This window comes from Lagopus muta, chromosome 18, assembly GCF_023343835.1.
Source record: "Lagopus muta isolate bLagMut1 chromosome 18, bLagMut1 primary, whole genome shotgun sequence".
NCBI lineage: Eukaryota > Metazoa > Chordata > Aves > Galliformes > Phasianidae > Lagopus > Lagopus muta.
In genome coordinates, this window is record NC_064450.1 from 10,349,730 (window position 1) to 10,364,612 (window position 14,883).

Genomic DNA, 14,883 nt, shown 5'->3' on the forward strand with positions numbered 1-14,883 from the left:
CGGGCGGCTCCTGGCCCCGCAGCGCCCGCTGTCCCCCAGCAGCGGCTCTTAGCAGCTCTTGCTGTGAAAATTACCCCCAGATGCGGTGGAACGGGGCCCGGCTCCCCGGAGTTATCCACGGATTCACCGAAGTATCAGCTGCGTTAATTGAGAGAGGTGTTTTATGGAGAATAATGCGTCGAGTGCGCGCCCGGGAGTAAACGATGGGCTGAGGTGGGGGGGCTGAGCCGCGGCCCGTCAGGGTGCGCTCCCAGCGGGGCCGTGGGGCACGGAGCCGCCCTGGGGAGCGCGGGGATGTGAGCGGCTGTTTCCCAGCGGCCGTGCGGGACGAATGGGAGCATCTCTGCCGGCCGCCCCCCCCCAGCAGGGGCCGCACAAGTGCAGGGACCATTTTCTGCTCCCAGCACGGTTGCCACGTGGGACACGAGGTCTCCGAACGCAGGGAGAGATGTTGTCGCCTCTTGCTCAACCTCCTCCTGTCTTGGTACCAAAGAAGCAGCAGAACCTAGGAAAGCAGCAGCTCTGACATGCAGCCGGTTCCTGGCTGCCCCACGCACTGTCCTGATGCCCCCGAGTGGGTCTCAGCGTCCCAAGCAGCTCCCAGCAGACAGCAGTGCTGGCTCCCCATCCTCACTGTGCTGCACGCTGCTGCCTGCGAGCCATGTTGGCATAGAGCTGTTCCTGCTCCTCGGGAGGGATTTTGCACACCTGTGCATAAAGGCTCTCTGTACTCTCTTTTAAATCCTGGGAAAAAGAGGGAAAAAATATAAAAAACGATTGGCATGGTTTCTCCAAGGAACATCCATCCACCGGAGCCTCTTCCATCCCTTTCAAGCGCCCACTGCAGCTGCAGGACCAGAGAGCAGGAGGGCAGCCTCGTTATCTGTGGCAATTATCCACCTGTAACCCGCCCATCTGACCCAGCCCTGCCCCACACCAGGTCCCCCCCATTACAGCCCCCAAGCAGGATTTCTTCCTGCTGCCTCCTTGAGCTTTCCCACCTGCCACGGCTTCTTGACCTCTGAATATTCGGTGGCTGCCTGTGGGGATGCAGGGGCAGCCCTGACGTTGCTGTACGGATGGCTCTGCTCCATGCCCGCGTGGCTGATATCCGCGTACTGCAGCACCTCCTGCAGCCAACCAGGAAGAGTCGGGGTGCACTTCCAGCACCTCCCATCTCACTGCCCTCAGTGATCAGTGCTGGGATGGAGGCAGGAGCACAGAGTGCAGCACTTCCCCCTTCCCGCACAGCTCCCCAGGCCCATGCTGTTCGCCTTACCGCGTCGGCTGTGCCACGAGTGCTGCCCATCTCGATGGATGCTCCTGCGAGGGCTGTGTGAGATGCAGTCATGGTCAGACAAAAGGGAAAGCAGAGGAACAGCAGCGTGTGAAACCCTGTGCTGCTGCGGCCAACCTCACCACAGAGCAGGAAGGGAGCCGGGGCGCCTGGCCCGAAGCAGCTCTGCAACAAACGCAGACCCAGCAGAAAGCTGGCGGCCCTCTGCCCCTCCCTGTGCTGGCACCAAAATTCACACAAAATCTAGACAGAAAAAGGCACTGGTGACAGCTTCGCTCACCCTTCTTCCTCTTCCAGGACAGAATTACCAAAACGGTAGCAGCAAGTGTGAGGAAAAACAGAACCACTGCGATGCATGGGATGAGGATGCCCATGACTACATCCAACCTGCAAGAGGAAAGTTTCTGTTCTCTCACTCTGCTCAGCAGCAAAGCCAGCAGCAACCACTGCAGAGCAGGCATGTGGGCACGGGTGGCAGCTGCTCCTGCTCACTTTTCTCTCTTTGCTCGGCTTGGTCATGGCTGTGGGCAAAGGGCTTGCCTGGAGAGCAAGGGAAGCAGGCAGGTGGTCCTCGGCCTAAAGGGAGCAGCTGCAAATGGGACACTGTTCTGAGAGCTGCAGCACCTCCAGTGTTTTAAGAACTTATTGCCACTGCCTTTCTATTGTTCTGCTCCGGTTTGGATGCATTGTTTGGTGACCTGCTTTGCTGCCAGCAAAGGCACAGCCACTGTGTCAGGGGGACAGGTTTAGAGAAGGAGATCACCCATACTGATGGGAACCTCAGCCTTCCCCACATCTTGCATCACCTCTGAGAGACGGAGGAAAAGGGAAGCTCTGCTGCTGCCCTTTGGGCAGCCCCTGCGAGACCATGTGTGACTGCAAAGCAGAACAGCACCCAGCTCAGCGCACAAGTGGCTTCCCATAAGCAAACACCCCTTCGAGATATGAGGAAGGAAATGGGATCGGCGGTGCAGCCCAAGCTCTCTTCTCACACAGCCATGACCTGTTGCTTCCTCCTGCTGCTCAACACCAGCAGGCAGGTGTGTCTCTGCCAGGCCCCACATTGCTGTCTGCACTGAGCAGCTGTCTGACAGGACACAAGGCTGCCTTCTGAAGGCAAAGGCAGGAGGTGCAGGAGGTCTAAGCCTGAGTGTGGGCCTGAGTGGTACTCACTGCCCTTCACTGAGGTCTCCGGAGGAAGTGGGGCGTGCGGTCTGCTCTGCAGTTTCCTGCTGGGAAGGCGTACATGTGGGGCCCAAAATGGAGCCAGGGGTAATGGCTGATGTGGAGGGTGATGCTGAGGTAGGACCTGTGAAAGAATAGGAGGCACTCAGCACATCTGCCTGCCTCCATGGGAAATGCTGCAGGCTGGGAGGTGATGCACTCAGAGTCACCCCAGGGACACGGAGTCCCCTCTGCACAGAGCACACAGCCCCAGGGCTGAGGCTCTAAGCCCCCTCCCTAGGGCTGCAGCGGGGCCCAGCAGTCCCAGTCCCCCCAGCACACACACACACCCCAGCAGAGGTACTGCATGGCCCTGATCCGGGGGTCTGGTGCTCCTCGGTGGGAAATGGGGCGGGAATGAGGGACTCCATGGTGGCACAACATGTGGGCCAGGGGAGCACAGGGAGAGCCAGTGGGATCAGAGCAGAGTGAAAATGGAGCATGAGAGCAGGGTGATGCCCTGCAGAGAGGGGGTAGCTGAAGGAGGGACAGAAAAAGGGGCTGTACTGAGACCCCTATCATGGTGGCAGCCTGCACAGCCTGGTGACGCATCCCAGGGCAGCTCCATGTCAGGTGCCCATCTCCTCCCGGCAGCTGCATCACACAGCCCTGCTCCTGGCACTTCTCCTTGGGCACGGGGGGAACGTCAGACCCACAAGTACTGACCTGGCAACACGGTGACCCGCACCTTGTCAGCAACATCCATCTGCAATAGGCGTGTTCGCACCCCGCAGCGGTAGGTGCCCGCATCCCCCGCAGTCAGGTCCCTCACAGTCACAGTGAACACCCGCGCCGTGCGGTTGTCCCAGATGGAGGTTCGGCCCCGCTGAGCCCAGGGCTGCTGCTCCGACGTGATGACGAGGTGGGTGTTATACGAGCAGCTCTTAATCATCCCAGGGTAGCACCAGTATTTCGGGTACTTCTCGTACCCCTTCTGGTAGGAGCAGGACACCGAGAGGGACCCCCCGATGTACCCCTCCACGGTGCCGGGTCCCCGCACCGCCCGGCCGGGGAGGCACAGAGCCGCGCAGCAGAGCAGCGGCAGCAGCCGCATGGCCGCACCGGCTGCGGGACGCCGGGGCCGAGGAACCGCGGAGCTCTGCGTGCCGCCGCCCCCGGGGCCGCTCCCGTCGGACGGGCGGAGCTCGGGCCCCGCGACTGCTCGGGCCCCGCGACTGCCCCCGCCCCCTGCACCCCCGCGCGGCGGCCGGAGGGGAAGCACGGAGCAGGGAGAGGGGCCGGAGCGGAGCTTTATTGCGGGGAGAAGCGGTGCGGGGTCGCGGGACGCGGCCGGGTACAGCCGCTCCGCAGGTTCAGCCGCAGCACGGCCGCGCTCATGGCCAGCAGCGCCAGCACCTGCAGCCCCGCCAGCAGTGGGAACAGCGGCAGCGAGCCGCGGTGGTCCGGAGCGGTGTCCGTCCCTGGAGCAGTGTATGTCGCCGGGGCTGGAGTCCCGGTCGGAGCGTCCGTCCCCATTGGCAGCGTCTCTGGGGTGATCCGAGGGAGCGCAATGTCAGTCTGCGATGCTGGACCTGCAAAAGCACGCAGCAAACTGAGCAGCCCCCGACCCTCTCACCTCTGCACCCCGTTCCCAGTTCATCTCACAGCCCTGCCCTGGCTCTTGATGTGGTGATTGTGGGTTTGGGGCCAAAAGCGCTGTGCAAGGTGGGGAACGGGCAGGGACTGACCTGGCAACACGGTGACCCGCACCTTGTCAGCAACATCCATCTGCAATAGGTGTGTTCGCACCCCGCAGCGGTAGGTGCCCGCATCCCCCGCAGTCAGGTCTCTCACAGTCACAGTGAACACCCGCGCCGTGCGGTTGTCCCAGATGGAGGTTCGGCCCCGCTGAGCCCAGGGCTGCTGCTCCGACGTGATGACGAGGTGGGTGTTATACGAGCAGCTCTTAATCGTCCCAGGGTAGCACCAGTATTTCGGGTACTTCTCGTACCCCTTCTGGTAGGAGCAGGACACCGAGAGGGACCCCCCGATGTACCCCTCCACGGTGCCGGGTCCCCGCACCGCCCGGCCGGGGAGGCACAGAGCCGCGCAGCAGAGCAGCGGCAGCAGCCGCATGGCCGCACCGGCTGCACTTCTGCCCCGGGCAGCCCTCGTGCAGGTCGTGCTCTGTGCCTGTCCTTCAGGGCTGTGCCTTCCCCTTTCTGCTTGACTCATGGCCAGGCACTTGCAGAAGTCGGACTGCAATGTGCAGTTCTGTTTTCCTCTGCACTCAGTTCATTTCCTTCATCCCTCTGTCACCAGCAGCACTCAGTTCCCACCCCCCGAGCCTCGCTGCCCAGCTTCCACCCCAAAACCACCCTCACCCATCACATTCCTCTTCCTCAGCTGTGTGTCTCCAGGCCTCTCCCCATCCCCAGACCTCATCCCCCGCAGCTCCAGTCCCTCATGGACCTTGCCGTTGCCCTGGAGGACAGGTTGGGCTCAGCATGCCCGTGCAGTGGGGTTCCATCAGGCTGATGGGGTTCCCCCAGCTCCGTTTGGGCAAGTTATCTTCTGTGACACAAAAAATGCCCTGGCAGAGGACTCTGTGCACTGAAGGGCCCCACATGAATGGCAGCACTGCTTCTGCTGCCGCCAAGCACAGAGCATGGGAAGGAGTGCGATCCCTGGTGGAGCTCAGCAGCGGATGGATGCAGAGCCATGGGTGGGGTGCAGCGAGGGGAGGAGGCAGCACTGCAGCCAGGTGTGCTGTGAGCCCTGGGCTCAGGATGGGCAGTCCTGCCATGGGAAGACACAACTCAGCCAGTTGTGGGTGCGTGGCTGCATGGGGCAGGACTGAAATTGTGGGCAGCTCAGTGAGGCTGCAGTGCACGGCTCCCATGTGACACCATGCCCCCCCAGCTGGGGCTCCCTGCACAGCAGCACAGCCCCACATGTTTGTATTGGCAGGCCCTGGAGCCCCAGCCAGTGCTGGAGACAGACAGACAGACAGACACCTGCAGGATACCCAGGCTTTGTTTCAAAATTGGTTTTTGGTGGCACCTCAAGCTCAGCAGACATGAGATCTCTGCACAGAAATCCTTCCCTCGTGCAACTTGGGGGGCATCAGGAGGGGCTGAGGCTTTGCATGGAGAGAGCTTCCTGATGCTGAGCAGCTGCAGTGGCTCAGCCCTGGCAGGGTGTGGGGAAGGGGACCAGAAGGATGCTGTGGTGCTGCCGGGGGGTCAGGCTGCTGGGGGGCCGAGCTGCCCGGTGCCGCAGTGCTGCTGGACTTCTCAGATTGCTGCAGGTTTTCCCATGGGCTGCAGCTCCTGTGCCACCTCCTCAGCCACACGGCCCCACACAGCAGGGCCAGGATCGCAGGCACCTTCACACCAAGGACGAGCAGCAGGAGGGTGATGTTGAGCTGGGACCTGGGGAGGAGAAGCGAGACAACAACAGAGCTTGTACCAGGTCTGGGCAAGGAAGATGCGGGCTGCAGCATCCCCGTGCCCAGCCTCCACCCGCTCACCCTGCGAGATGCCCTGGGAGTGGCCTCAGCCAGTGTGACCCCGAGCCCCAACTCACAGTGCTGGAGGCTCCTCGCAGCCAGTGGGGGATGGCTCTGCCTTTGGCAGCGGGTGCACATCGCCGGCCTCGGCTGTGGCTGAAACGAGTGCAGAGAAGGCAGAGAGTCAATGCAGGACCCCCACAGCCCATCCCTGGGTCACCATCCAGGGACCTTGGAGGAGATGGAGGGGGTCCGTGGCCCCTGTAGGGCTGTGGGCATCACCCTGTGCCTGCCCAGCACCCAGCACAGCACTGCTGCTCAGGGTCAGCTCCATCCCTGTGGGCGTAAGGAAAGTGCTGAGAGCTGCAGAAAAAAACCACAGTGGAAGTACTGATGGCACAATGCTCTGAAATAGGATGTTTATGTTTTACTTGGAGAAATGTTATGCAAGAGAAGAGCATCACTGCTGTGATGTGGTGCAGGCACACCCAGGAGCCAGAGAAAGAGAAGAGTCTCTGCTGGAGAGAACTGGAAACCTTAAGGGTGGGCTCAGAGGAGCAGAGACATTACCAAGGAGGGAGGGAGAGGTTCTGCTCTGTGCAGTGCTTTCCATCCTCCCTCTGCCTCCTCCAGCACCAGCCCCGGGCACCCTCTGCCTTACCCTCAGACACGAGCACCTCGGTTTTGTGCCACCGATTGCCTGTGATGTGCCACAGGGACTTCACTGCCCCGCAGTAGTACCAGCCCGCATCCTCCGGCATCACATCTCTCATCGTCACCGTGAATACAAGTGCCGTGTGGTTGTCCCTGATGGACACCCTGCCCTGTGTCATCGCCGCCTCTGAGCCATTGGTTTGGGCCATGTAGGAGCAGAAGATCTTGAAAAAGTATGGTTTGCACCAGACCTTGGAGTGGAGCTTGTTGCCCAGCCGATAGCTGCAGGACACCGACAGCGAGCTGCCCTGGCGGGCCGTCACCTGCGAGGGACCTGAGACCGCCCAGACACCTGCAGGGGACAGGAGAGGGGCTGTGAGCTCAGCCAGCACTGAGGGATGTCCCCAGCCTTAAGAACAGAGCCCCCAGTGAGCACAGTGGCAAGCCAGAAGAAGCCTCTTGTAGCAGCAATACAAGGGGTAGCGCAGGCTGGAGTTGTCCGGGTGCTGCAGCTGCCAGGGGAGGATGGCGGCAACGGAGCTGCGCCCCACAGCATGGTGGGCACCCCTGGCTGCACGGCTGCACCCCTCTGCCTCCCCTGACCCAAACATGACCCACACTTACCTGGGAAAATCATCCAAACCAGAATAATCCTCATTTTTCAGCTTCTCCCTCCTTACATGGACCTTTCCCCACGGTGATTCACAGAGCTCCCGGCAGACGGAGCAGGCTGCTGTGTGCCCAGGAGGTTCCCAAGCCTGTTTCCCTGGGCAATGTTTGCTTGAGACCCCGTATGTCTTTTTTAAAGGCATTTGCTTCCTTCCTCCTATCCGTGAGTCACTCTGATCTCATGACCCTTCTCTGGAACCACCACCAGTTTCCAGCAATGCACCATAATGCAGAGAGCTTTCCCAGCCGTGGTGCCCATCCCAGCAGCCCGGAGGGATTCGGGGGCCCAGCAGAGGGGCTTTTGCCACCCCCAGCCCCGACTCAGTGCAAACCCCCAGCACAGATCCCCACTACTGGCACAGCGAGGGCGGCTGCCTTTGTTTGGTGCATCAAGCAGAAGTGCCTTGCTTCCCCAGAAAGGTGCCTTTTTTGGCACAGATGTGGTTTCTGGATGACATTGTTTTTCTCTCTAAATGTTTCCAGCAAAATTTCAGAACCCAAACAGTCTGCACAAAGCACAGCTGTGTCCTTCCAGCGCCTTTCTTCCTCAATGCCCCTTGAAAAGACCTCAGGGCAGCTCCTTCCCACCCTGCCCGTTTGCCCCACGCTCTCCCATGCCCTTCACTGGCACAGAAAGAGGAAGCTCTGCATTCTGTTCCTCGTAGCCCCGTTCCCAGGGACCTGGGGCAGTTTGGCTGTGAGCGGCTTCCACCCTTCTGGCCCCAGGTCACTGCACACAGCAGCATGTTCTAAGTTCAAGACGTGGCCGATGACTGCTAGCATGTTTTTGCTGATAAAACTCATGGGGAATCCTGGGCAGTGAAGCCTCAGCTGCTGCCCCATCCCCATTCACCTCTGGCTTTCCTTGATCCCTGTGCTGTTTCCACTCCCCTCTCCCTGCTCACCCTGTCCACTCACTGACAGCCCCAGCACCAGCCGTGTGCCCCGTGGTCCTTGTTTCACTTCAGGATCTTCATCTCTCTGCACTGAGCCCTGTAGGGTGTTTCTTTATTGCTGTTTACATACATCTAAAGCAACCCAAGTGCTGCCAAGCCAGGAGGATGCCCCGTGCATCAGCATACAAAGGAATGGGGATCTGGGTTCCTCCCATCCTGGGGGCACCGCTCAATCCACAGCAGCAAAGCAGAGGAGGGAAGCTGGGCTGGAGCAGGGTCAGAGCCCCATGGCAGAGGCCATCACACTGCTGAGACTGCAGCGAGGACACGGGGAGGGGGCTGCTGCTCCCTGCCCCGCTCAGAGCAAAGCCTGAAGCGACGCCCACAAGCGACGTCCCATAAGGACTGCAGGGAATCCTTTCGAGCATCAGCTGTTGATGTAGATTCTGTCGTCCCCCAGCTCACTGCGCTGCTCCTCTGTGTCGCTGCTGTCAGTGCGGGTGCCCTGGGGGTTGCCGACCTGCGTGGCCCCTGCCCGTGCTGCACAAACCTCCCTGCAGCGCCAGCACTGCTCGGGCCGGGCTCTCACCTTCCTGAGGTGCAGCTCATTGTCGTAGATGGCGTCCAGCTCTGTGGTATCACCCGGCTGTTTGGGGGCTGCGAGGCCTTTGGTGCGAGGCGGTGGGGTGTCCCCAGCAGCCTGTCCGGCACCGGGCTGCAGTGTGGGTCACGGCCCCACTCGTGTCCCCACTGCTTTCAGCCCTGCCCCTGTGCAGCCGCAGCAGCCTGGAGCTACAGGGGACATTTGGGGGGCTGTGGCTCCATGGGGCAGTTGTGCACTTACGTGATGGTGCTGCTGTGCCTGCACTGCCAGTGAGCGCAGCTGGGAGCTTCCCACCAATCCCAGGGGTTTCTGTAGGGCTGGAGTCAGGGAGAAGGGACCATCAAAGCTCACATTCCTCAGGGAGGTAAGGCTGGGATCGTGCCTTGTCCCCTCTGGGCAGGGAATCCTAGTCGTGCTCCAGTGCCATTACCTTCCTTACTTCTCCTCCTCCTCCGCAGGGCGTGGATGAGCCCAGCAGAGCCGGCCACAGCCAGGAGGAACAGCAGCATCACGGTGGGCAGCAGGACCTGCAGGGCTGGCCTGGAGAGATTGGGAGGAGAGGAGGGGGGTTCCTGACCCTTCTGAAGGCTGATGTTTTCCTTCTGCAGCCCCGCACTGTGGGATGGACCACAAAGCAGGGCAAGCAGCCTGAGATCACGCTTCAGTCCCTGCTGCTGCTTTGCCCCAGAGCACATGGGCTCCGCTGTGTGTCCATGACCCACCATGCCGGGAATGTGGTGCCCAATCACTGTGACCCCACCGCCCTCCCTGCCATGGACTCACCCTGCAGCAGAGAAGTTCGTAGTATGGGGGAACTCCGTTGTGGTGTTGGAGAGCCAGGGCTCAGGGCTGGGAGCTGTGGGTATGGCTGCATCAGGGACGGCCCTGGTGAGAGTTGTGCCCTGGAGGGGAGCTCAAGCCCCTACACCTCAGCTGGCAGGAGGTGAGTGCTTACCCCTACCCTGCCCACATCCCTGTGGGATGCCATTCCCAGCATCAATCTGACAGCCATTAAACGGAGCTTTCCCAAAGCTGGAGGAGTTGGATCTGCCCCTTTTCCTCAGCTACAAACTCAGACGTTGTGTCACAGCCCTGCTTTCATTTTCAGAGGCCCTGCAGGCTCTCTGGCTGCAGCACTGTGGCTCAGCCGCAGGCTCTTGCTGCCGATTTTAGGCAGCGGATTTCCGTCCTTCCTGTGTGCAGTCCATGCTGGAGCCCAGGCAGCCACGGTGCTGCAAACCCTGCACGGGTCTCCAGCGCTCCGCATCCATCTGTGAGCACCAACCCATTTCCTGCCAACCCTGCTGCTGCTTTACACCGGGTGCCAACTGCTGTAACTGCAGCAGGGCTGAGGGGCTGTTCCCCACATCACCATTCCTTCCTGCGGCCCCCCGCTCTCTGCCCAGCACAAACATGAGCCAACTCGATGCCAGCGCTCACCTGGTCTCACCCTCACGGTGACCGGCTCCATGATGTCCCTGCCTGCCCGCTCCACCCCGCACCAGTAGCTCCCAGCGTCCTCCATGCAGAGCTCCTCCACGGTGAGCAGCACCACGCAGAAGACGTGGTTGTCCGTGATGGAGACGCGGCCGTTTTGGCGCGGCACTTCTCGCCCTGCAGTCTCCACCACTTTGTGGCAGGAGCCCCGCGCGGCCCCGCGGCACCAGTACTTGTTGTAGCCCTCGTAGCCCCTCGCGTACCAACAGCGCAGGGAAAGCGTCTCGCCCTCCCGGCCGCTCACCTCCCTGGAGACAACCAGAGCCTGGCAAACTGCAGAGAATCCCCACAGCACCAAGGGAGAGAAACAGCACATCAGTGTGCGGGCCGCCTTCCCCCGAGGTGCTCCTGCACAGCAGAGAGGAACCGGCACCCATCGGGGGCCCTGGCTGCCTGCTTATCCCCACAGGGCCGAGCAGCCGCCCCGGGGCTGACACCCAAAGGGGAACCCGCACCTGTGGGAGCAGCAGCCCCGGCCCCTCAGCTCTGCCCATCCTCACCTGGGAGAAGGAGCCAGCCCCATCCTGGCCGTACCCCCATCCTCCTGCTCCACCCCACTGGCATCAGCCAGGAGCACGGTGTGCGCTGTGCCGCAGTGGGACTGAGAGGATGCTGAGATGGCGCGCAGCTCTGCTTTTCTGTGGCTTCCTTGTTCAAATTGAGTTACAGCACACGGCTCTGGTTGGGTTATTTTTGTCTGGGAGAGCTTCACCCCGGGGCAGGGGATTTGTCTGCTGTGGGAAATGAGCCTCCGAGTGGCTTTTTTCAAACTGACCCACCTGGAGGCATTGAGGCCTTGTGCTCGGGGTCAGCAGGGAGGGGAGGCAGCAAAGTGCAGCCTTCCCTGAGCCTGACTGGGGTGTGAGGATGCAGAGCCCACAGAGCACAGCGGGGTGGCACGGGGGGACCTCACCCCACATCGCTGCTTCAGGGGCAGCACACAGCACTGCTGTGAACACCAACGCATGGCAAATGTCTCACACTTCTACTTTCTCACAGAGAGACCTCATGGAGATGGACTGAAGAGACAGGGCAAGGCCTTCCATGCTGTAAGAGGGAGCTCTGCCTCTCTTTTCATTCTCCTGAACCAGAGAATTGGAGAAGCTCAGACACCAGGATGAACACAAGCACATGCAGAAGCACCAATACAGGAGCAAGCCCCGACACAAGTAGGGCAATGGCACTGCTGGCTGCATGTGAGAGATGCTGAAATATTGCGACACTGAGGTGTGGGGAACACCCGAGTTCTTCATAAACCAAACAAAGGCATCAGCTGACCAGAAACCACCAGGCAGAAAAGGTGGTGAACAAGTGAGGCTGCACTGCTCTGTGTCTGCACGCGGAGGGGCACAGAGGCTGCACGTGCTGCTGGTGTGGCACAGGCTCAGAGGCAGCGGCTCTGCACGGAACACAGCACAGGGTGAGTGCCTACAAAGGCATTCGCTGATGGAGAATTCCCAGGGCAGCTCAGTGACCTGAAAGCAGTCAGAAGCATTTCTTCAGAAAGCTGCTTTTCTAGAGATCATGGGAGCAATTTTCCAAGCACATCCTTGCTGCTCTCATCAGATAAGAAGTATTGCTTCCCCTTCATTTTCTGTTTCAGGTTTGGCTTCTGGGACAGATGCAGTCAGAGAAGAGCAGGAGTCCTGTGCTGAGCAATGAGGAGCAGAGCAGCTCAGGGCAGGGCTGCTGCCTCAGAATGCAGTGCTGCTGAAGCGCTGCTCAGTGCCCAGTGATGCATCCCGACAGGCACAAAGCAGTGCTTTCCTCTTGGCCACGTTTGGAGCTGGAGCAGAGCTGGCCATAGGGCCCTCCTGCAGCCGCTGCTCTGTGGCCATGGGACAAGGATGATGCAGTCAGACCTCTGAGATGTGCAGTGGGTTCTGCCCTGGCAGTGGCCTTAGCAAGAAGACTGCAAGCACTGCTGGGATGGGCAGAAATTGACTCAGCTGATGCACGATTGTGTGAGAGCTCCTGGGAGCCCTGAGCCAACAGCTCCCATCGCTGTGTACCTCACAGCAGCACCTCGGCTGTGTCAGACCCTCCTCTGCTCTTGGCTTCAGTGGCATTTCCTAACCCCAGATTCTCTTATTCCATCTGGTGCCTTTGAAAAACAATCTGCACTTTTCAGACAGCAGTTTCATGTTCTGCTTTGCACACTTAGGTGGAATTGTCCTGCTGAGATAAGGCTGTAGCTAACGCGGCTCCGTTGGCTGATGGAGCACACAGCATCTGATCGCTCTGTTCCGCTGCCATCTCTGATACCCCAGATAAACCCAAATCATCCTCAGATGTGCTGATTTAGCAAAGCTAGCAAAAGAGAGATCCTTGCGGGCAGCATTGCAATGAAGACCTTGCTGTGGGCCGTGCCTCGGGCTGACTTAGCCAGAAAGGCTGTAAACCAGGGGCTTGTTATTGCAGCGAAATTCAGGAAGCAAAACTTAACGATGCGGCGTGGAAAAGATCTGATTTTTCCTGTTTTAGGAGAAGGAACAGCTTCAGCAGGGCTCACACAGCATTGCACAAGCAGCTCAGTGGACAGAGAGACAATTAATGGGGTTGGGCAGCAGAGAATGAGTGGGAGTGGGAAAGGGAGACAGAGCAGCAGGACGTGGACCTTACAGTGCCCAGAACCTTCCAGAACCTTCCAAGGGCAAATAGACACATAGATGATCAGAAGTATGGCCTGCCAACAAGCAAGGCCAGGCAATAGGCATGCTCACTTGACATCACTCCTGTCATTTGCAGTCCACCTCCTCTCATTTCACTGATCTGCACTGATTCCAGCTGCTCAGCACCCACACGGGGCCATAAAGTGCTCTGCGGCCACCAGGAGCCTCTGAGCAGGTCTGTGAGGGGCTGGAGAGGTTGGAGTTCTATTTTATTTTATCTTCTGAGGTGGGGAAAGGCAGTCCTTGTGTAAAGGACAGGGGGTGCTCCGGGTGTCAGGCAGCCGAGCTCCAATTAAGCTGCTGACATCACTTATCTGTAACGGGTCAGGTCCTCAGCAGCCATAAAATGCCATACAGCCTTTGGAGCAGCGCCCATCCGTGCTGCTGGAGAGCTGTGTGCTTCTCACTGCTTCTGCCTCCCTTCTGCCAGCGATCCGCGCTGTCTGGTAGAGCAGCACCACGTTTGGCAGTAGCACAATGAAGGAGGAAAGCTCTTCTCCCCTGCACTGTCAGCCCTGCAGGGCTGAGCATATCCCCACGCAGTGCCCATGTGGGACAGCAGAGCCCGGGGCCGTGCTTCCCGGCTCCTCTGCTCCTCACTGCTCTCCTTCATGACTCAGGAAATGAGAACAAATATTGCTGGAATGGAGAGCAGCCAGAGAACGTCCTGCAAGCCCTTCCTGCAGCAGAGCTGTGCCAGGAACCCCCACCCTGAAGTGAGCAGGCCTGCAGCTTCAGACCTGGTGCTATTCTGGGGGCTTCATGCCTCCTTGTTGGGACAAGTTCCTGGCCTTGGCCAGCCCCAAACCCCTGGCACGCTGGGTTGATTTTCTTCTTTTTCTAGCTTTGTTGCCAAGGCTGATCCTCCGACCTGGCAGAACCATCTCTGCTGTCAGAGGAATTAATGGGTAGATATAATTAGCAATGTCAGGCACAGACAGTAAACCAGCAATTGAATGGGTGCAGATGGCTCTTGGAAACACGGTCTGCTCCTCCGGCTGGGGGCCGTCTGCTGATCCGGAAGGAGGGGACAGAGACAGCACAACTTAAATAAGTTTCCCAGCAGAGGTTTGTTTGTTTCCAGTCTAATCAAAAGCACCAGATTGTTCTAAAGAGAGTTGTTAGTAAGAGGATCTCAATCAGATATTTACTTTCACCTCCAGGTTTAGGTACAGATCCCTCTTGTTTCTCAACACGATTTGTGTTATTTTTTTTTGTTTTTGTTTTTGTTTTTGTTTTTGTTTTTGTTTTTTGCTTTTTTTTTTTTTTTTTCTCCTAACAAATTCCTACCTCTGCTCTCTGAATGCAGTGTGTTTGCAAAGGGAAGCTGCTGGGACAGCCGGGCACCAGATAGCCCTGGGGTTGCCAAGAAGCTGAAATAGTCTGCCCAGCACCAACCTCCGCCCCGATGACCCTGCAGCTGTGCTCTGCCCGATGGCGGCGTGGGTTGATGGCTGGAGAGGTGTCAGATGGAGAAGCCCTGTGCGGTTCGGGTCTCCCTAACCGAGTGAGGATGAGCTGAGCACGAAGCACGGCTCAATCAGCACAGCGGACCTGGCCTCGTTCTCTCAACTCAGTGGTTGATCGGAGCAGCAGGAAGCATCTCTGCCATCCCCTCGGGCAGCTCCCGCGGCGGGGGCGGGGAACGAGAGCAGCGTTTCCCGGTATGAGGGCGAGAGACGGCCGCGCCCTCGGGCTGGGAGCCCCGGGCGCAATTTAACCGCCGGCGGAGGTGGGAGGACGAGAGAGGGACCGGCGGTCGTGCGGGAGCTGCCCGAGCCGAGGGGCGAACCCGCAGCCTTCCCGGCTCCCGGGCCGGACCGCCTCCTCCCCAACCCCGGGACAGGGGAGGGCCGCGGGCAGGGAGGACACGGCAGCGGCGAGGAGCCGGGCGCTGCTCCAGGGAGCGGCCGCAGAGA

At 59.7% G+C, this 14,883-nt stretch overlaps 3 protein-coding genes across 7 annotated transcripts; all 3 read right to left on the reverse strand.

The window, feature by feature from the left end:
• Positions 1 to 23: 23 nt before the first annotated feature.
• Positions 24 to 4,875, reverse strand: LOC125702030 (CMRF35-like molecule 2). Of its 5 annotated transcripts, none has more exons than XM_048964805.1 (6): positions 4,210 to 4,800; positions 2,471 to 2,606; positions 1,578 to 1,684; positions 1,280 to 1,332; positions 1,002 to 1,130; positions 507 to 744 (listed from the first exon to the last, which is right to left on the reverse strand). In XM_048964805.1, exons 1-6 carry the CDS (start codon positions 4,694 to 4,696, stop codon positions 631 to 633), a joined length of 1,026 nt encoding a protein of 341 aa, XP_048820762.1. In that variant the 5' UTR covers positions 4,697 to 4,800; the 3' UTR covers positions 507 to 630. The 5 variants fall into 5 exon arrangements, with proteins under 5 accessions (XP_048820761.1, XP_048820763.1, XP_048820762.1 ...); XM_048964807.1 differs by lacking the exon at positions 4,210 to 4,800 and adding an exon at positions 3,188 to 3,767; XM_048964804.1 differs by lacking the exon at positions 1,578 to 1,684 and having other exon boundaries at positions 24 to 744; positions 4,210 to 4,801.
• Positions 4,876 to 5,441: 566 nt separating this feature from the next.
• LOC125702032 (protein CD300H-like) lies at positions 5,442 to 8,089 on the reverse strand. The gene is made up of 4 exons (XM_048964810.1): positions 7,251 to 8,089; positions 6,634 to 6,978; positions 6,050 to 6,128; positions 5,442 to 5,895 (listed from the first exon to the last, which is right to left on the reverse strand). The coding sequence occupies exons 1-4, from the start codon at positions 7,282 to 7,284 to the stop codon at positions 5,532 to 5,534; spliced, it is 822 nt and encodes a 273-aa protein (XP_048820767.1). The 5' UTR covers positions 7,285 to 8,089; the 3' UTR covers positions 5,442 to 5,531.
• Positions 8,090 to 8,618: 529 nt separating this feature from the next.
• Positions 8,619 to 11,081, reverse strand: LOC125702370 (CMRF35-like molecule 5). The gene is made up of 6 exons (XM_048965543.1): positions 11,072 to 11,081; positions 10,236 to 10,640; positions 9,579 to 9,663; positions 9,226 to 9,410; positions 9,036 to 9,112; positions 8,619 to 8,906 (listed from the first exon to the last, which is right to left on the reverse strand). Exons 1-6 carry the CDS (start codon positions 11,079 to 11,081, stop codon positions 8,619 to 8,621), a joined length of 1,050 nt encoding a protein of 349 aa, XP_048821500.1.
• Positions 11,082 to 14,883: the final 3,802 nt, after the last annotated feature.